At 43.5% G+C, this 22,033-nt stretch overlaps 2 protein-coding genes across 8 annotated transcripts in view; one reads left to right on the top strand and one right to left on the bottom strand.

The window, feature by feature from the left end:
• The window catches only part of GRXCR2 (glutaredoxin and cysteine rich domain containing 2), a 200,013-nt gene that overhangs the window by 61,707 nt on the left and 116,273 nt on the right, over positions 1-22,033 (top strand). Inside the window, exon 2 of the mRNA XM_003124061.7 lies at positions 1,068-1,166. The gene's annotated coding sequence lies outside the window, so the exon portion shown is untranslated. The remainder of the gene's footprint in view (positions 1-1,067; positions 1,167-22,033) is intronic.
• SH3RF2 (SH3 domain containing ring finger 2) overlaps positions 1-22,033 on the bottom strand; it is a 122,102-nt gene that overhangs the window by 59,471 nt on the left and 40,598 nt on the right. For all 7 annotated transcript variants that reach the window (XR_014838979.1, XR_014838980.1, XR_014838981.1 and 4 more), the window contains exon 3: positions 2,572-2,841. Coding sequence is in view for 2 of the 7 variants with exons in the window: in XM_021084960.2 (XP_020940619.2) it covers positions 2,572-2,841 (270 nt within the window). In the remaining 5 variants the exon portion in view is untranslated. The remainder of the gene's footprint in view (positions 1-2,571; positions 2,842-22,033) is intronic.

The raw sequence follows: 22,033 nt of genomic DNA, 5'->3' as shown, positions 1-22,033 counted from the left end.
CCACTGCTGCACCCACACCTTTTCTTGGCTTTCTTGACCTTATAGCAGCCTGCAGTTGCACCTGGATAGGTGATTGTTTCCTTAATGCCCGCCACCCCTTTAGACCCCAAACACCGCGTGTGCAGGGCTGCATCTGTTTTGCTCATTGGCGTGTCCCTAACACCTTATACAACAGCTCTCCTTTAGTAGCCACCCAATCAATCTGCCTTCCTTCTTTCCTTCCTTCCTTTCTCTCACTCATCTGTATACACACACACCTTTATTTTTAACGCAAGTATAGTTGATGTGGACATACATTGTAGTGTTAATTTCAGGTGTGTAGCACAATGACTCATCTCCATATATAGATATTCTTTTTTGGATTATTTTCCCTTGCAGGTTATTACAAGATACTGAGTAGAGTTCCTTGTGCTCTTTTATATTTTTTTTTATTGAGATATAGCTCATAATGTATGTTTCAGGTGTATGACATAAGGAGTCACAATTTTTTTTTTTGGTTTTCAGGGCAGCACTCGTGGCGAATGGAGGTTCCCAGGCTAGGGGTCGAATCAGAGCTGCAGCTGCTGGCCTACACCACAGCCACATCAATGCCAGATCTGAGCTATGTCTGCAACCTACACCACAGCTCATGGCAGTGCTAGATCTTTAACCCACTGAGTGAGACCAGGGATCGAGCCTGTGTCCTCATGGATCATAGTTGGGTTTGTTATCACTGAGCCACGATGGGAACTCTTTGATTCACAATTTTTAAGGAGTTAATATTTCTTGAATCCATTCATGCATCAATGAATAAATGACGGTGTGATACTGACCATGCAGAAAACTATAAACTGTGTAGAAAACTCTAAAACTGACTGAGATAGAAAATATTAGGAAAAGGGCAGCTTGGAGATGGGAGAGCTTGAATTTTCTTTGGATATGCTGAGGTTAGGAAGACCTGGAGATCTCCTAGTCCAGGCTCGGCCTTCTACAGCACCCCCCCAACCCCCCGCCCCCCGCCAGGGATCAAATCCTCTCTTCTGGGTCCTTTATCGTAATTTCCTATTTGTGTCTGTCCCACCCCCTAGACTGCTGGCTTCGTGAGGAAAGTGACAGTGACTCATCACTGTGTCCGCAGTGGCTGGCCTGGCACATGGCTGGATTCAGTGGATTAACAAGCAGGTGGGGTAAGTGTCTCAGCGTGCAGATTCCCAGAGAGGAGCTGAAAGGCAGATAATGCTTTTCCTGCCTGTGTCCTCCTCCTGCTGCATCCTTAGAGCCCAGTGTCCAATGCCTGGCACAGAGCAGACACTCAATAAATGCTCGTGGGATTGAACTGCCCTCCTCCAGCTGTAGTCAAAGTGTAAAATTTGCAGTTCAGGCATTTCCCCTGTGGTGCAGCAGGTTAAGGATCTGACATTGTCACTGCAGTGCCTTGGGTCACTGCTGTGGCACGGGTTCAGTCCCTGGCCTGGGAATATCCACAAGCTTCGAGTGCAGCCCAAATCAGTAAACAAAGAGAATCTGCCGTTCAGCTGGAGGGGCCTCATTCTGAGTTGCCGAGACAATAACAAAGGTGAGTCTTGCCAAATACCGAGGACAGCCAGGGAATCTGAAGTAAATCTTGTTTTCAGTAGCGATGGAATAAAAATGTTTTACCTAACAAGAGACCTTTCCTGAGCTTTTGTAGCAGTGCCACTTGTATTGCAAGTAGCAAAGAATGAAAATCACCCCAGCTTTTGTTTCTATGAGAGAATCTGAATGTTCAGGGAATAATAAACACTGAATACAGAGACAGAGTCGACCCTCTGTGTCCTGGGGTTCTGCATCCTCGGCATCCAGAGGGTCCTGGAACCAGTCGCCCGTGGATATCGTGGGATGGTTGCAGCCTAGACTTCAGCAGACTTATTACTTGCACATGGTGAAGAATCCTCCCATAAAAAAGAGAGGGGAAAACATTTCAGGGTAACTGATGTGCTTGGAAAATATAACTTGTGATTATTTATGGGTAAAGATGTAATCTGGTTATTGTGTATTTTGAATGCAATGTTTACAACAAACTAGAGTGTTTGGTGTATTTTGAATGCAATGTTTACAACAAACTAGAGTGTTGTCAATATGCAGAATGAGGGAATCAGACCTTGGTCAGTGAGGGAACCCTTCTGGATACCCACTGGAAAGACAGGAGCAGTCCTTCTGCATAGGATGCTGTCACCTGTGGGTGTAATCGTCTGTCCATGTATCTGTTTCTCCCACTACTCTGCCTGCGGGCAGGTGCTGTGACTCGTGCCTGCTGTGTCCCCAGTGAAGCTCAAAATGCCTATGGGATGAATGCGTGAGGGTGTGGATACTTATTTTTCTCATCACCGTGGAAAAGGTTTGAGGATTTCCATCACACTCCTATTCGATTTCTCCGGTGACTTCACTTCCATATAATTTGAACGGTCCATACACATGCCATATAGATGCACACATTTATAATTTATATGTAAACTCTAATTTTTAAACGTTAGCACATACTCAACAAACACTCCAGGTCCGGCCAGTCTTTACGTGGTCACTGGAGGCTTGGGTGCCTGCCCCAAATCTCACCTTGAGGAAGGTCAGGCAGTCCTGGTTCTCGCTCTTGTCCTTGTCGCGTAGGTCGAAGTTGTAGAGGGCCCGGCAGAGAGGGGGTGGCTGGGGCAGCTGCTTGATGACCTCCACAGAGCTGGCGGGGAAGACCCCGCTGACTCCGTTGATCTCCCCCTGGTACCAGTTCTCGTCCAGCTGCCTCCGGAGAAGGATGACGTCTCCCTTATTGAACCTCAGGTCGCCGGGATTCTGCCCTCGGTAGTTGCACACGGCCTTCGCTCGAGGCACCTGCAGTGGCACAGACCAGCATGTACTTGGCTTAGAGGCGGGAGGAAGGAAGGGGTCATATTAATAACGAATTATAGACACTTCCTGTGTGTTGAGTGCTGTATGTGGGTCAACTTAGTTAACTGTTGAGATGTGATCATCTTATTTAACCAGCTCTCTTACTATCTTCAATTCTAAGATGCGATGACCAAGGCGCAGAGTGGCTGGGTAACTCACCTAAGGTGACACAGCGGAGAAATGGCAGATAGGAGACTTGAACTCAGACAATCTGATCTTAGAGCCCCTGTTCTTAATCACTATGCAGGGAAAAGGATCTTGGACTTGACTCCAACTGTGAATTTGAGTGAGTCCATGATTCTTTCCGGGCCCTGAATACTGATTCTGCATTCTGGCTCCACCTCTTCCCTTTTGTGCAACCACGCTCAAATTATTTCATCTCTCTTAGACCACATGCGTTTATAAAATGGGTACTAATATGATATCTAGCTCATCAGGCTCGTTGTGAGGACTACAGAATATTCCTAATGCATTTTGTGTATCCTTGATACACAGTATGTGCTCAGTAAATGACATCTCTTATAATCATTATCTGTAACATCGGGCTACTGATATTTTACCTACTCCTCAGTGTTGACAGGGAGAAAATGGAGGTGAAAACCCACTGAAAGTACAAAGTGTTAGGTGAGAACGATGCCGCATAGTTTGTCCTGAGCCTTGTCTAGAAAGTGTAAACCTCACGAGCGTTTGTGTCCTTAGGAGGCACAACTGAGACAGAGACAGAAATCAAGCATCACTTTAAAAAATCAGCTAAAGAATCATCATTTGTCAAATCAGTTGTCTAGGTAATTATTTCAGTCAAATGAGTTTTTTTTTTTCCCTAATTGAAAAGTGTTTCTTCAGAGAGAAATGGCCTCACACTGGTCTTACTTGAAGTCGGTTTGGCAGATGGAAAGTTCTAGTAACATAGGTTTTATAGAAAGCCCTTCAGTGTCACCTGCAAAGATACTGTGTTTTGTGCTTTCCTCAGTCATAAGGTGACAGAGTCCCTTCTTCTGGGGGATGATATGCCTAAGGGGATGTCAAGGAGACATGAATTCAGTTCTTCAGGGACCTTCTGCGTCTGCGGTACTAATTTGAAAAGCAATCTCAAGCAGCTTAGGGGTCGAAACGAGACCTAAACAGCACCCTATTGCTGATGGGGCAGTAGAGCAGTGCTTTTCTGCTGGTCCCTGGATACAGCAAGGAGAACCCCAGGACTTAGGAAACCACAGCAACACAGCCCATCCTTTGGAAACTGGTGGGAAAATGAGCTGGGATGTATGTGGTAGGAGGTTTGACACGCTATTGTGAATAAATGGAATGGTTTGAATAAATTATGATACACCTGTACAATGGAAAACCTGGCAGTCATTAAAATTGACGATGTTGATCTATAATAAATAACACTGAGAGTTACTCGCTGTATGCTGTCAAGTAGAAGAAAGTAAAAAGTTGTATAGACCAGGCTTTCATTATAAATATACACATATATATTTTTAACCTGGAAAATGTTAGATGCCTATACACTAACATGTCAAGAGAGGTTATTTCTAAGTGGTGAGATTTTTGAATGTTAAAAATTGTTTCCCTATGTGCTTTGCATATTTTCTAACTTTTCTGCAGTAAAGTAATGGTGTTATCTATTAAAATTGAATAGTTAAAATAAATGGAGCCAAGGGATGAGAAGTGAAAGATATGGGAGGAATTTAGGAAAAAAATAAGCCAACTGAGTAGGATCAACAAACCATGGAATTACTTTGAGAGAAGCTGCTCCCTTATCTGAGAAATAAGCTGGCAGAAGCAGAATAAAGGCAGAGGATTTCTGGGGGATGATCTGAATCTATCAGACTCCCCAGGTTAGATGTGTCAGGGAAGAATAGCTGTCCCTCCCCCTCTTCCTTCTCCAAATTTTACATTTTGATATAAATCATTTTTTTTTTCTGGGTACAAGAGCCCCTGTCACACATTGGTGACAGTTTTACCAGCCTCTTTGGCAACTGCATCTGGCCAATGGGATATATGTCAGTTTTAGGAAGTGTCCTTACTGAGAGAGATTGATTTTCTCTTTCTGTCCTCCGTTTTGCTGTGTGGAATGCAGACGTGATTGCCGGAGCTCTAGCTGCCGTCTTGAACAATAAGGTTGAGGGTTACATCTAAAAAGGGGGAAAGGCAGTCTGGGTTGCAGAGCTGCCGAGCAAGTCCTGGACTACTTTACTTCCAGACTTTTGTCTGAAAGCTAAATAAACTTCCATCTTACCGAATACCCTATTATTCTGGATTTATAAAAGAAAAAGAAAGAAAAAGAATGAAGAATGAAAAATAAGGAAAAAGGAGAATCGAAGCCCCTTTGACTTTGCCTACTAATGATAATATTGGTAGCTAGTATTTATTGAGTGCTTCTTCCTATGCGCTGGTACTATGCTAAGCATACCACAATATATTTTAATTCTCACAACAACTTGTGATTAGAAGACTGGCCATCAGAGAGGTTAAAAAGTTGCCTAGGTTCACAAAACTATTAAGTGATAGATTTTAGGATTTGAGCTCAAGTCTGACCATCTTTAAGCTCCAGCTCTTAAGCACTCAACCAGTGTTTCTCAAAATGAAGGCTGTAATTTACTTATATTGAAATGCCAGGAGATGTTAAAAATGCGGATTCCTGGACCCCATCCCTGACCTATTTGACCAGCATCTCTCAGAGGGCAGCTCAGGAAGCCGCATTTTCTTTTTCTTTTTTTTTTTTTTTTGTCTTTTTGCCATTTCTTGGGCCGCTCCTGCGGCATATGGAGGTTCCCAGGCTAGGGGTCTAATTGGAGCTGTAGCCACTGGCCTATGCCACAGCCACAGCAACGCGGGATCTGAGCTGCGTCTGCAACCTACACCGCAGCTCACAGCAACGCCAGATCATTAACCCACTGAGCAAGGCCAGGGACCGAACCCGCAACCTCATGGTTCCTAGTCGGATTCGTTAACCACTGTGCCACCACGGGAACTCCAGGAAGCTGCATTTCCATCAGTCTCTCTCATCTGTCCAGTTTGAGGCCCCTCGTCTAAGTCATATCTTACTCTAACTAAAATGGGAGTGATGGAATTCTGATGTAGATTTTGTAAATGGCTAAGCTGCTTCTCTCCTTTCTTTTCTGGGACATTCCCTTATGTATGTTAATGACTACTGGACAAATATATTAAACTAAAACTGCACAAAATGCTTAAATCTCTTTGAAGAGGCACTTGGAAACCCCAAGATGGTACCAGTTGCCTGACAATCTTCTCTCTTCTCCATCTCACCCCAGTAGAGAATAAGTATTGAGGAAGTGACTTGTAAATTCTGTTTTTAACATGAAGATTCTTTTTATCATTTTCTCTTCATTTTCCCCTTTTCTTCTCAGTTCTACATTCATCCTTATAGGAAACACTGGCTTCTGTACTGTAAAGGAAGTGAGTGTGAAGGTGGGGAAGGAGAGAGTCTGAAGAGGGGAAGGAAATTAGCATTCCACATGGTATAAGCCATAGAAATTTGTCTGATATTACTGCACGGCGGCACTTTCTATGAACTGCGTCATTCATATCATGTCAAAGTCCTGTGAAGTAGATGGTGTTTTCCCATTTTATTGATGAAGAAGCAGAAGGTCTGAGATGTTTAGTGTCACCAGGCAAGGTTGCACAGCCCATGGACAGTGGCCCCGAGACTGACTTCTGCTCATTTGACCTCAAAGCCCTGATTCTTCTCCTGCCCTCCTTCTCTTTCATCACCCCCCCCATGTCACCTAGTATGTTTTTCCATCATAAAACTCAATTGGGTTGATGCTTTCTAATCAGCATCTGAACAGAGGGTGAATGTAGTCTGCTTGCTGCTTGATGCATTAGCATGAATTATTGAACTCTGGAGCCCTCACACAAAAGTTCAGCACCTGAAGAGACTCAGATGGCTGATTCTATCCAGTCCTCAGTGGGTCTCTCGGGACAGTGACTTCAAATTCAACATCAGCCCACCCCTTGTATTGTTGGAAACAGCTTTCACCACCCACACCTGGATTCTGTCTTGACAGGTGCAGGCGGGAGGGGGAGTGGGGGATAAAGTGGGTGTGGAGGTCTCACAGCCAGGTCATGACAAAATTTTTTCCTGGTGTTTTTCAGAAAGCCAGCTAATCCAGTGGAAGCTTGTGTGTTCACATAAAAAGCTTTCTTTTTTTTTTCTGAGATTCAAAAGGGTTAATACTGCTATGCTTTTGTAATTTCTCCATTGATTTGTCAATTCAGTGGGGGTCGAAAGCCATGAGGGCCATGCCTTTGATGGGGGATAAAGCAGAGAACCCAGCAATAAAGGAAGAGGGGCATGCAGACACATTAGGAGGACAATTCTGTTGTATTAGTTGTGTGTGTTGGTAGTAAAATGGCAGGCATCCTTTCTCTGAGGATTCACCTGTTTGCTCACCATCTTCTCACGGTGAGCCATCCCCTCTGATCACACCACATACACCTTGGTATGAGGCCCAGACTGGCCAGTTATATGACTGAGCAGGACCCTGTGAGGGCCTTTCTGGGGACAGACACCTCCTCCCTGCCATGTTCCCTGTCTCTTCTTTGCAGAAAAACATTAGACCCTTAAGCCTTCCCTGAGTGCCAGAGAACAAATTTAATTTAAAAAACATGAATTCTTAGAAAAGTACAATCTTCCAAGACTGAACTAAGATGAAATAGAAAAGATGAATGGACCAATCACAAGTATTGAAATTGAAACTGTGATTAAAAAACTTCCAACATGCAAAAGTCCAGGACCAGATGGCTTCACAGGCAAATTCTGTCAAACATTTAGAGAAGAGCTAACACCTACCCTTCTGAAACTATTCCAAAAAATTGCAGAGGAAGGGACACTCCCAAACTCATTCTATGAGGCCACCATCACCCTGTTACCAAAACCAGACAAAGATACCACACAAAAAAAGAAAACTACAGGCCAGTTTCACTGATGAACATAGATGCAAAAATCCTCAACAAAATACTATCAAACCGAATCCAACAATACATTAAAAGGATTGTAGATCATGATCAAGTGGGATTTATCCCAGGGATGCAGGTGTTCTTCAGTATCCACAAATCCATCAGTGTGATACACCACATTAACAAACTGAAGAATAAAAAAACATAATATCCTCTCAATAGACGCCGAAAAAGCCTTTGACAAAATCCAACACCCATTTCTGATAAAAACCCTTCAGAAAATGGGCATAGAGGGAAACTATCTCAACATAATAAAGGCCATATATGACAAACCCAGAGCTAACATCATTTGCAATGGTGAAAAGCTGAAAGAATTCCCGCTGAGATCAGGAGCAAGACAAGGATGTCTGCTCTCGCCACTACTCTTCAACATAGTTTCAGAAGTCCTAGCCACAGCAATCAGAGAAGTAAAAGAGATGAAAGGAATCCAAATTGGAAAGGAAGAAGTAAAACTATCCCTATTTGGAGATGACATGATACTATACGTAGAGAATCCTAAAGACTCTACCAGAAACCTGTTAGAGCTCATCCATGAATTTGGCAAAGTTGCAGGATACAAAATTCATACACAGAAATCAACTGCATTTCTATATTCTAACAGCAAAAGATCAGAAAGAGGAATTAGGGAAGAAATCCCATTTACCATCACATCCAAAAGAATAAAATACCTAGGAATAAGCCTACCTAAAGAGACAAAAGCCCTGTCTTCTGAAAACTATAAGACACTGATGAAAGAAATCAAAGATGATACAAAGAGATGGAAAGACATACCATGCTCTTGGACTGGAAGAGTCAATATTATCAAAATGAGTATACTACCCAAGGCAATCGACAGATTCAGTACAATCCCTGTCAAATTACCAAGGACATTTTTCACAGAAGCAGAACAATATATTTTAAAGTTTGTTTGGAAGCACATAATACCCAGAATAGCCAAAGACATCCTGAAAAAGAAAAATGGAGCTGGAGGAATCAGGCTCCCAGACTTCAGACTATAGTACAAAGCAGCAGTAATCAAAACCATATGGTAATGGCACAAAGACAGACACATAAATCAGTGGAACAGGATAGAAAGCCCAGAATTAAACCACGCACCTACAGCCAACTCATCTATGACAAAGGAGGCAGGAATATACAATAGAGAAAAGACAGCCTGTTCAACAAGTGGTGCTGGGAAAACTGGACAGCCACATGCAAAAAAGAATGAAATTAGAACACTCCCTAAACACCATACACAAAGAGAAACTCAAAATGGATTAAAGACCTAGACATAAGACCAGATACTATAACACTCTAGAGGAAAACATAGGCCACTCTCTGACATAAATGATAGCAACATCTTCTCAGAGCCACCTCTTAAGAGTAATGACAGTAAAAACAAAACTAAACAAATGGGACCTAATCAAACTGAAAAGTTTCTGCACAGCAAAGGAAACCCTAAACAAAACGAAAGACAACCCATGGAATGGAAGAAAATATCTGCAAATGAATTGACTGACAAGGGATTAATCTCCAAAATCTATAAACACCTCCTACTGCTCAATACCAAAAAAACAAACATCCCCATCAAAAAGTGGGCAGAAGATCTAAACAGACAATTCTCCCAAGAAGACATACAGGTGGCCAAAAAACACATGAAAAGATGTTCAACATCATTCATCATTAGAGAAATGCAAATCAAAACCACTCCGAGGTACCACCTTACACCAGCCAGAACGGCCATCATCAGAATGTCTACAAACAATAAGTGCTAGAGAGGGTGTGGAGAAAAAGGAACCCTATTATCCTGTTGGTGGGAATGTAAACTGGTGCAACCACTGTGGAAAACAGTATGGAGATGCCTCAGAAAACTAAAACTAGAACTACCATTTGATCCAGCAATCCCACTCCTGGGCATCTATCCAGAGAAAACCATGACTCAAAAAGACACATGTACTCCAATGTCCATTGCAGCACTATTTGCAATAGCCAAGACAAGGAAACAACATAAATGTCCATCGACAGAGTAGTGGATCAAGAAGATGTGGTACATATGCACAATGGAATATTACTCAGCAATTAAAAGGAACAAAATAATGGCATTTTTAGCAACATGAATGGACCTAGAAGTTATCATGCTAAGTGAAGTCAGTCAATGAGACATTAACATCAAATGCTATCACCGACATGTGGTATCTAAAAAAAGGACACAATGAACTTCTTTGCAGAAAGGACACTGACTCACTGTCAAAGGAGACAGTTTGTGTGTGTGGGGGAATGCGCTGGGCGTGTGGGATTGAAATCCTATAAAATTGGATTGTGATGATCATTGCAAAACTATAAATGTAATAAATTCGTTGAGTAATTAAAACAACTTTAAAAGAAAAACATGAGAAAATGCAGAAACAAAACCAAACAAGATAAAATAATAATTTAGTCATAATACAAAGTCTATGACCTTTAGTTCCTCGCCAATGGCTACAGTATCTATTACATAGTTAATATTCTGAGGAGTTCCCATCGTGGCTCAGTGGGTAGCAGACTTGACTAGGATCCATGAGGATGCGGGTTAGATCCCTGGCCTCGCTCAGTGGGTTAAGGATCTAGCGTTGCCGTGAGTTGTGGTGTAGGTTGCAGACTCAGCTTGGTTTTGATGTTGCTGTGGCTGTGGGGTAGGCCAGCAACTGTAGCTTCAATTGGACCCCTAGCCTGGGAACCTCTATATTCCGTGAGTGTGGGCCTTAAAAGCCAGAAAAAAAAAGACCAAAAAAAGATAATATTCTGAGCCATATCCTTGAGTTGTTTTACAGATACTAAAACCTGCACCAGGTGAAAAAGTTAACTGCATGCTGACCACATATAAGTAAGTCCCAGAAATGTTGCTAATGTTAACTCCAAAATTCCAGCTGGCTCATCTCCAACAACCAGTCAGAAAAATGTTCATGAGCTGATCAGGCACCCTGTAGCCTTCCCCCTCACCTTGCCTTTAAAAACCTTTCCCTGAAGTCCACAAGGAAGTCTGAGTCTTTTGAGCATCAGCTGCCCATTCTCCTTGCTTCACCTTGGGATAAATGCTGCACTTTCCTTCACCACAACCTGAGGTCAGTAGATTGGCTTTACTGTGTGTGGGTGAGTGGACCCACATCTGGCTCAGTAACAGAGTGCCTAAATCCTCCTGGCAGAGTGCCTGGTACAGAGCAGGCATGTGCCCCAAATAGTGCCAGTTACAATTTCTTTGATGTTTGATATGTGGACACAATAAGAGAGTGTTTCTTTTGGACCATAAGCCTTGAGGTGGTAAGCCTTGGATTACCAGCAGTCCTATTTCCCAGCCAGTAGGCCCACTTTCCTGAATGAAGCTGCAGAAGACAGCAGAACTAGTGATATCATGAGATCACTAAGATAAATAGACAGAACCTTGGCAATAAAATTTGAATGCCTGCATCTAGCTGTGCCAAAAGGATACACTGTTAAATGAGATCATATTCTCAATGTGTTCTTTATTCCCTAAACTGCTTGGAGTTATTTTCTGACCCCTAAAACTGAAAACGTCCTGATTAATACATATTAAAAACCCAGAAACAACAAAACTGCATAACAGCAAGATATCCAAATAGCCAAATTCAGAAACAGCAGGAGATCTCACTGCCAATGAGTTCTGAGCTTATTTCCAATTGTAAAATAAAGAAGGAGGCAGGTGGGCTAATAACAGGGTAAGAGAAAAGGACCCAGGTGGAGCAGAATCCCCTCAGTCATGCAGATAGGGGAAAAGGCTGTGCCGGGGTGAGTGTTCAGCCTGCTCCTGTGTAGTGAGCTCTTCCCTCTGCATGAATGACATTTCCCACTTGTTTATAAAGAGGTTGGCCTGGTCCTCTATTCCAGCATCAGATAGGGCCAAAACCAACATGCTGAGCACACTGCTTACCTCCCTGAGCTGCTATGAGATGGTTGATCACAGGAGCATAGAGCCAAGAGAGAATAGCCTGGCCTTTGGCTCAGGTTATCATCCACCAAGCTATGAATTCATGGCTAGAGAATTTAGGATTTGTGTCTGAAACACCTCTGTAGCTCTATCTCTGAGACCTGGATACAAGCAGGTGTTTAATAAATGCTCAGTGAATGAAGGAATTTGTGAATCAATCAAGAAACATTCAAGAATTGCCATTTTGGGGAAAAAGAATGCATATAATATTAATAAATATGAACTATGACTGATATGAATTATTTGAAAGCAGAGCTATTGGCATAAGCTGGGAAATTAAAAAGGAGAATTTGGGTCATATTTTCCAAATTGCCCTGAACTTTAACGGTTTGATGCTACACATCCTCAAAAAGGGTTCCCTACTCAAATAAGCTCAGGAAGCACTGCATTGAGCCAAGTCACAAGTTTCTCCTCTGACAGGTTCCTCAGAAGCTTTACTCCACTAATGTGACTTTATATCTGCCTCTGGACCACTTTGCAGGATTAGCAGATCAGGTCTTGGGGAGGCTGGATGAGATAAATGAGACTTTCCCTGTGATCTCCTGGTGAGACAAAGGGTCTACTAACTGTCCTGGTTCCTAAATTCTGGTCTCTGCTCAGCCAACTGAGCCATCTTGCCTCTCTCCCTCATGGTGACAGTCCTTTAGGAGCAGTTACTGGGGGCAAGGGAGCATATGTTAGAACGTGCTGGCTGGCCCTTGTGCACATTTCTCTAATGAGCAGGGAGAACCCCCCTGGCATCCACTGAACAGGGTCAGATCTGTCTGGCTTTGACAAATCCTGGACCACCTGCCACTTGGGGGCTTGAGATCACCAGGAGGTTCAGGGTACTGTGATCTTCTTAAATGGAAACACCTGCATCTGGGCATCCAAATTTGAGGCCAGGCTTATGGTATGTAGTACTATGTGAGTTTCTTTTCTTCCTAGAGAACGTTACTTGTTCAGTGATGGTGCCAGTGTGCAGTAGAGCACAGAGTCTCTGCAGAGAGTATTGGTTTGCATTCTGGTTTTTGTAACTTTGGCTCAGTCATACTTAGTCTTCCAGATTCTTGCTTTGGATCACCCACAAATCGGGGCTAATACTAGCATTTATTTGTGTGGTGAACTCAGCAAGCCCATGTTATCCAAACCCTGCAGATACAGTGGAATTTTGGTCCCTGACCATTTCTGACTTTAACCTGTATCCTTTCACTGTAATAAACCGTAACTGTGAGTCTAAGAGCCTTGCTGCGTTCTGTGTTCTGGGGACTTCTGAACACACTGTCTCATGGGTTTGTTCATAGGACTAATGAGATAAATCACACAGAACACTTAGTAAAACTCTTGGCAAATAGTAAGTATTAAATAAATAAGGATGCTTAGTGATTTGGCCCAAAGGAGAGGAGAAGGGAGTAATGAGTTTGCTGTTTTACCTCCTGAACTGACTTTTCCAGCCCTACTTGTTATTTGCTCTTTCTTTCCATAAGTATTTTTGAGTTTCAACCATGCCAGGCATTGTCTAGTTGGGGGGGAGATACAAAAAGTAAACATATCGAATTTATATAAAAATATATAAATTACTATTATATAAAAATTTTAAATAAATATAACAAATATATAAAAATGATATATATATATCCATATATCTATATATATAAAATTACAAGTTGGAGGGCACCAGGGAGGGGAGAGACACTGAGCGCTGGGAGGAAAAGCACTGTAAGGAAGGTTCTTACTATTGGCCCTTTATCTGCATCCAAAAGCTTCTTTCATGACCTTCATCACGCGTGGTCCTCCTCCTTCTCTCCCTCAGCCTCTGTCTCCACCTCTCCTCTTCTAGCCCAGGCCAGAGAGCTGAAACAGCACGTTTTCCTTCTTTATCCAGCTCCTGCCACCTGAGTCAGTGGGCCCAGCATTCCTTCCTCTCTCCCTTAATCAAATATTAATCAGGCACCCGAAATACACCATGCTTCTTTCCCTTGGTGTTTCCTGCCTCCTCCCTGAGTTCTCAGGGGTCTTGCAGCAGGAAAAAGGGTGAAGAAGCAGCAATTTACACCAGGGGGCAAAGAACCACTCATGACCAGCAGCCCATTTCCAGGGTCACCATCAATGTGCTTTTGTTTTTTCCTTCCAGACATTTCTCTGAGATTACTTTGGAGTTGTATTATTTCCTTATCATAGGAAGTGATCCCAGGCATGGTCGTAGCCACATCCCAGGCTCCTGACATAAGCTGGTTTGTTTGTTTGTTTGTTTATTTATGGCTGCATCTGCAGCAAATGGAAATTCTAAGGCTAGGGGTCAAATCAGAGCTGCAGCTGCCAGCCTACACCACAGCTCATGGCAATGCCAGATCCTTAACCCACTGAGTGAGGCCAGGGATTGAGCCCTCATCCTCATGGATACTAGTTGGATTCATTTCCTCTCCACCACAATGGGAACTCCTAACTGCTTTTTAATGCATAGCTTGGGGTTGCTTTTGAGAAGAGTAGGGGGCTGGGTCCCAGAAATGTTTAATGGGAGTGCACTGAATTCTGCAGGGAGCCAAAGATTTTGTTTGCCATCTGTTCCCCCATGAGAGCACAGGGCCCCTGTGAGTGGGCTGGAGGTGTGTGGGAGCTTGAGGGACAGAGGGAGGGGCCGTCTCACTCATCCTGGGGGGTGATTCTGCTCCCTTCCACTTTCTCCACCACCAGAATGAGCCTTTCCTGCAGGCGTGGCACGTGTTGGATGAGTCTCTTTCCATAAGGTTTGAGAAACGGCCAAATCCACCATGCAGAGGGAGGAGAGATGAGTCAAATGACCCTCCCACCATCCAAACCTCTGCTGCGTTAGGGGAAAAAAAAAGCTCTGATTACATACACGCTGGCTTTCTCCCCCAAATCATTTCTCTTTTTTACCTCCATGTGGAGATTTCTGGAGCCGAAAGAGGAATGATCAGTGACAACATGACCCAGGCAAACTGCAGCACTTTTCTAATGATGGGGCTGTTGGGCCTGGGGCCTGGAGGTGGCATATGACGTACAGATTTGCGTTCCTGAGGCACTGAACCTCTCTGGGCCTCAGTTTTGTCAGCTTCAAAGCAAAGATAGGTTTTACCATTCCTTTCTATGTTAATGATAATGGGATATGAAGTCAATGATCAAAGCTCCAGGAATAGCTTTACAATATGCCTGAAATAAGAGTGAGAATGAGACAAAAATCGAATTGGCAAAATGTCGATAAATGTTGACATTGGAGTTGTGGGTAGAGGGCAGTTTATTCCACTTCTCTGCTCCTGTGTATGTGGCTTTCCTTAGAGTGGCTGATGAGTGGAGGTGCCACCACAGGACAGGCTGTGGTAAGGAGAAGGGACATGCGTGCTCCACACCCAAGGGAAAAGGGACTCAGGAGAGAGAAGTCCTAGTGGCCCAGCTTGTCCTCTCTTGGCCAAGAGTTACATCTGGATTTCAAATGCTTTACTTCTTCATTAGGCCCCCTCCTCCCAGACTTCGTGTTTGTACTTTTGTTTGGTGATACCCACAGAAAAGGTCTGCACGACCCTTGCTGGAGACACAAAGTCCTGGGAAGTTAGAATTCTTCCTGTGGGTGTCCTTGAGATGGGACTCTCACCACCAGAATCCCCTGCAAATACACAGTTGTGTTTACCTCTTTGAAATCATGACTCAGAGCATCCCTCTCCTTTCCACCATGTGGAACAGATGCCACCTTAGTGGAGAAGTACCCTGCCCGCCTATGGAGCTGGACCCCGTGTTAGGAGTGAGTGGTTCTACATCAGAGAGATGCCAAAGACCCACAGGTCACCTGTCACACTGGGCATAAGATCATTGCAGTGGAAAGCTTGAATTTCTAGAAACCCACTGAAAGTCCCTGAGAAATGGAAACCATTTCCCAGAATTAAGCCATAAAAGTGTCCCATCAGCTGTTTGCAATCACATTCCACACTAAGACAAAGCCAGTAGTCCTCCTAGGAATATGAGATATTACTAGAATATTTGGACAGCTTTTTCCATAAAGTGTTATTCAGCTGTATGTCAGTATTTTTGGCATTGCCTCTGAGTCTTCTGCATCATTGTCCTCAGAAGCCTTTGCTGCATCCCCCACAAGGTTGACTGAGCCTCCTTTTTGGTGAGCCACTGCACCCTGCACTTCCCCTGTCACAACGCTCATCACCTAGTATCACAGTTGCTCGTATACTTACCTGCTGGTCCACCAGGCTTGAACTCTGCAGCCACAGGGCTATGAACAGTCCATCTTTATACCATCCACACCTGGCAAAGCAATGCCGTCTACTCGCTCATGCAACAAAATGTAATGAATGCCTACAATACATCAGACAGACACAATCTCTGCCTTTATGGGACTTATATTCTAGCAGCATCTCCTAAGCACTCAATAAGTACTTATTGAATGTATGAATGAATGAGTGACTATTAAACCACACCATGCCACTTAAAGCCAATCCCAACTTTGATATTTTGCCACTTCTGCTCCTCACATAAAATTCTATCAGGCCCAACTAGTTGTTTTTCCAGGATTGGGGAGTATCCAAGCATGCTAGCCACAGATAAAAATTGTATTTTTCTAGGTCATCCCTTAAAAAGGCCCTGTTTCTTGAAATGTGCTCTGAGCTATGTCTGTATCACCATTTTGCCAGTGGTACCTGCTTTGGAGATGCCTGCTGTTGAAGACTTTTGCTTACCCACATGTCCTCTTCATCAAGTGTATAATCTCTACTTTAGGAAGCCATGATGAGTGGCAAAAAATGCCAGCTGGCAGTGCCAGGAAAGGGAACAGAAGGAAGCAAGGAGGTATCTTTTTCTGCCTGTTCAGAGCATGGAAATCCAATTTATTGCTGGCCACATGAGCCAAAGAAAGCAGCTCCCAGCAGCTGAGGTCTGAGAGGCTCCAATTCCATGTCTGTGTTCTGGGTGTCACTGGCACTTCTCAGGCACGTCTGGGGATGGCTTGGCAGGAAAGAGTGGCCCTCCTGTTCTCTTTCCTGAGGGCTGGCTTTGGGTGGGCCTGTTTCTCACTCTGTGAAAAAGCTTTTTTGTTGTGGATTGACAGTCCTTCATCATTGCTGCCCGAAGCTTCCTCTCCCCATTCCTTTCATCCTCCCTTAGTGGTTAACCAGCTGCCCATCAAAGGAATAAAAAAGGCTCTGAGTTGTAGCGTTTGCCAATTTCCCTAGTGTAAATACTGCTACCTGGGCTACCACAGTGACATTGCCAAATATGGAGTGAGGAAGGCTTTATTGCCTTTCATGGGTCCCTCGGGGCCGGGTCCGACACCACCACACAGCTCCCTGTCTACTTCACCAGAGGTGAGGGGTTGCTCCAGACCAGGACAGCTGTCTTTTGACAGCTGGGACCTAGGATACGGTGTGCGAAGTATCTCTGCGTCTGTTGGGTTGTTGGCATCTAACCTCAGCACTGGATAGTAGGAATTATTTTGTCTCTTTGGGGAAGAAGATGTGGAGGCACAGGAAGCTAGGATGTGCCCCAGCTCAGAGAACTGGGGTTTGCTCAGTCCCCATCTCTCTACTCTTAGCCCTCCTCGTTCTCCTCCCACACTGGGCACAGCAGCCCACCAATGCCTTATGCATGCTTAATCCTTATGTTCCTCTAGAATGCCCTTTCAGCCTTCTGCCCTCTTCCTTTCATGCCCAATCGCTACTTGTCTTATGTCCTTGAATGTCAGGTCAAGGTCAGGGATCCACCCCATGTACTTTTTTTATGACACTCTCTAGTACCACCCCCATTGTGATATTTGTCACATGGTGTTGAAATGGCCTATTTATGGGTCTGCTTCCTCCACCAGACTGTCCACTTGGTGAGGGTAGAAATTTGTATCTAGCTCACCACTGATCTGAGTGCCAAACACGTGTCTGCCCCAGGTTGATGAATCCATGAACGATGGTCTCCTCAAATTCACAGAATGCTTTGTTTTCTACACAGTTTCCTATCAGGACCCCCAAGAATCCATTTCCTCATAGGTTGGTTGAGATTTTCTCAGGACCCCGGAGAGGTTTCTGCTAGAATGCACAGCCAGACAACGACCCCATTGCCGTGCCAGTGGCAGCTGCTCCCTCCCCTGCCTTGCCATGGCCCCTCCAGGTTTTGCTGAGCGTCACAGAAGCAAGCTGAGAAACCTGTTTGGTGTGCTCGGAAATGTGCTCATTACACACATGCCGAGACAAAGACACAGACAGGAAGGAGGCTCCAGCCAGAAGCACCTGCAGCTCTGGGAAAGGAGGAATGTTGAGGAATATTCTGGAACCAGCCTGTCCTATAATTGCAAGACTAAGCCTTCTGGATTAGCATTGATTCCCTCGATTTCCCTCTGAGAGGCAGGAAAGGGCCAGGGCTGCTTGCATGCTGGGACCTGCTGACCTTTTTGCGTCACAGAGCCTCATACATACCTGCGGTACTCATCTCAAGCATTAATCATTCTCTGTAAATGAAGGTGGCTGCCACTGACAGCAGGTGGGGGTGGTCTGGCACGTGTGAGTGGCTTCCCTGTTATTACATGAGCCTGCCCAGGAAAACAACGGGATGTTCATCTTTGTTCTTGGGCATACATGAGGAAAAAACAATGTAACAGTCGTAGAGGATCTCATGATGCCTCAGGAAGCATTGCCTCCAAGGAACTGTCTGTGATGGTAGAAAGGTGCTCTTCTGGACCGTCTGATACAGTAGCCACCAGCCACACATGCTTGCTGAGCACCTGCTATGTGAGCAATGCAATGCAGGAACTGGATTTTAAGATTTTATTTATTTTCAGTTAATGTAATGTAGATAGCCACCGGTGGCTAGTGGCTGGACAGCCCAGCTCCAGATCTAACAGTTATAAGAAACACAGAGCACTGAAGAACATACTAAATGACACAACAGAGCTGTAATAAGAAAAATTCAGAAAGCAGGAAATTGTAAGACAAGTGACTCAATTCCTCTAATGAATACATTCCAAGGAGTAAAAGACAAGGAAGTGAGTGTCTGTGTGTGTGTGAGAGAGAGAGAGAGAGAGAGAAAGTGAAACATTAAAAGACACTGAAGAAGCATATCAATCAAGTGAAACGTGCACAGTGGTGAGTCCTGATTCCAGCAAGCCAATTATTAAAACATTCTGAGACAACTGGGCAGATTTCAATACTGAATGCATATTTGACAATATCAAGGAATTTTTAGACATGACAGTGGTATTGAGGCTATGTTTTTAAAAATAGAGTCCTGGAGTTCCCGTCGTGGCACAGTGGTTAACGAATCTGACTAGGAACCAGGAGGTTGCAGGTTCGGTCCCTGGCCTTGCTCAGTGGGTTAAGGATCTGGCGTTGCCGTGAGCTGTGGTGTAGGTTGCAGATGCGGCTCGGATCCCGCGTTGCCATGGCTCTGGCATAGGCTGGCGGCTACAGCTCCTATTGGACCCCTAGCCTGGGAACTTCCATATGCCAAGGGAGCAGCCCGAGAAAAGGCAAAAAGACAAAAAAAAAAAAAAATAGAGTCCTTATCTTTTAAAGCTATTTCTTGTTTACAGATAAAAGATGATATATGAACTTTCTCCCAACTTAATCTAGTGGAGGGAGAAAGTGGAGTATAAATGAAATAAGACTGTTGATAATTGACAAAGCCAAGTGATAGCTGCAACATAGCATTTCAGTATTATTTTGTTTTTATATTAAGAAAATGTTGTCTTGTCTTATGTTTAAATCTTTAAGCCATTTTGAGTTTATTTTTGTGCATGATGTGAAGGTGTGTTCCACTTTCACTGATTTGCATGCTTCTGTCCAGTTTTCCTAGTACCACTTTCTGAAAAGACTGTCTTTTTCCCATTTTATATTCTTGCCTCCTTTGTCGAAGATTAATTGACCATAGGTGTCTGGAACCTTCTCTGACATCAACTGTACAAATGTTTTCTTAGGTCAGTCCCCCAAGGCAACAGAAATAAAAGCAAAAATAAACCGATGGGAACTAATCAAATCACTGGCAAGCTTTTGCACCAGTGAAGGAAACCATAAAAAAAACCCCCAAAACAAAAAGACAACTTGCAGAATGGGAGAAAATAGTTTCAAATGATGCAACTGACAAGAGCTTAATCTCTAAAATATACAAACAATTCATACAACTTAACAGCAAAAAAACCCCAAACAACCCAGTCGCAAAATAGGCAAAAGACCTGAATAGACATTTCTCCAAAGATAAACAGATGGCCAACAGCACATGAAAAAATGCTCAACATCACTAATTATTAGAGAAATGCAAATCAAAACTACTAGGAGGTACTACATCACACCTGTTAGAATGGCCATCATTAGTAAGTGCACAAATAACAAATGCTGCAGATGGTGTGGAGAAAAGGGAACCCTCCTACACTGGTGGTAGGAATATAAACTGGTATAACCTCTATGAAAAACAGTATGGAGGTACCTCATAAAATTAGATATAGAACTACCATACGACCCAGCAATCCCACTCTTGGGCATATATACAGACAAAACCTTCCTTGAAAAAGACACATGCACCCCTATGTTCAGTGCAGCACTATTCACAATAGCCAAGACATGGAAACAACCCAGATGTCCATCAACAGATGAATGGATTAAGAAGATGTGCTACATATACACAATGGAATACCACTCAGCTATAAAAAGAACAAAAGAATGCCATTTGCAGCAACATGGATGGAACTAGAGATTCTCATACTAAGTGAAGTCAGTCAGAAAGAGAAAGACAAATACCATATGATTTCACTTATATCTGGAATCTAATATATGGCACAAATGAACCTTTCCACAGAAAAGAAATGTATGGATTTGGAGAACAGACTTGTGGTTTCCAAGGAGGAGGGGGAGAGAGTGGGATGGACTGGGAATCTGGGGTTAATAGATGCAAACTGTTGCATTTGGAGTGGATAAGCAATGAGATCCTACTGTATAGCACAGGGAACTGTATCTAGTCACTTGTGATGGAACATGATGGAGGATAATATGAGAAGAAGAATGTATATATATGTGTGTGACTGGGTCCCTTTGCTGTACAGTAGAAAATTGACAGAACACTGTAAACCAACTATAATGGAAAAAACAAAAGTTAATTTAAAAAAAGAGAAAATGTCATAATAAAAGTTTTTAAAAATCAGAGGACTGTCAGAGTATGAGCAAATAGGCACCTCCCATCTTGAAAGCTGGGAGCTTAAAATTTCACAGAGAAGTCAGTTTGGGTACTCTGATTAAGATTTAGATGATATGTTCTTTTAGACCCAGAAATCCTTGTTTTGGGAATTTCTCCTTCACACATGTGCAAGAGTCTACAAAAGACTGTGGAGTGAGGGATCGTGGATAAGAGTGAGGCATTGAAAATAGCCTACATGTCCTTTGATAATGAACTGATTAGATAAATGCTGGTATGTAGCCATTGTGGACCACTCAACGGCTTGAGAGAGAATGAAATGTATTGGTATGGACTGTCATCAGATAGATGTTTATGATACATTCTTCCATTAAACAGAAAAGAAAGTTGCAAAAAAATATGTGTGCTATGATCCAACAGGAAATTCTGTAAGTGTGTGTATCCCTGTATCAGTGTATAAGCACAGAGAAAACCTGGGGAAAAAGTAGAGCAAACTGGGAAGGGGGAGGAGCTTACATCTGTTCCACGAATAATGAACAGCTGGCTCTTTCATCAGGCAACCTGGCTGCTCTGGTCTGAATACCGTGTCCCCTGCAAATTCATGTACTGAAATCCTAACCCCCCCAATGATGATCATATTAGGAAATGGGGCCTTAGCTTAGGTCATGAGGATAGAACCTTTATGAACAGGATTTGCATTTTTGTAAAAAGACCCCACAGAGCTCCCGAGCTCATCTCCCATAGGAGGACACACTGAGAAGACATGGACCATGAACCAGGCAGAGGCCTCACCAGAACTGGTGTCTTGATGTTGGATTTCCCAGCTTTCAGAACTGTGAGAAATAAATTTCTGTTGTGTATCAGCCACCCGGTCTGGGGTATTTGGTAGTGCAGCCTGAATGGACTGTTACCTGCCCTTCGTCCCAGAAGAAAATGAATGGAGTTTCTGTGATTGAGAAGTTCCTTTCAGCGCAAACTGTTGATCCCTCCTTCCAACGTGGGGAGGCATATGAGAAGTTCATTTCTATCATGATAATAGCTCCCCGTCACTGAGCAACTCCCTGGGCCAGTATGGTGCTAAGCCCA

This window comes from Sus scrofa, chromosome 2 (genome assembly GCF_054392235.1).
Source record: "Sus scrofa isolate SSC_HxYL_T2T_F1_AM1 chromosome 2, Sscrofa_HxYL_maternal_Yorkshire_Landrace_v2.0, whole genome shotgun sequence".
Classification (NCBI taxonomy): domain Eukaryota; kingdom Metazoa; phylum Chordata; class Mammalia; order Artiodactyla; family Suidae; genus Sus; species Sus scrofa.
This window is presented reverse-complemented; position numbering and strand designations above follow the sequence as displayed.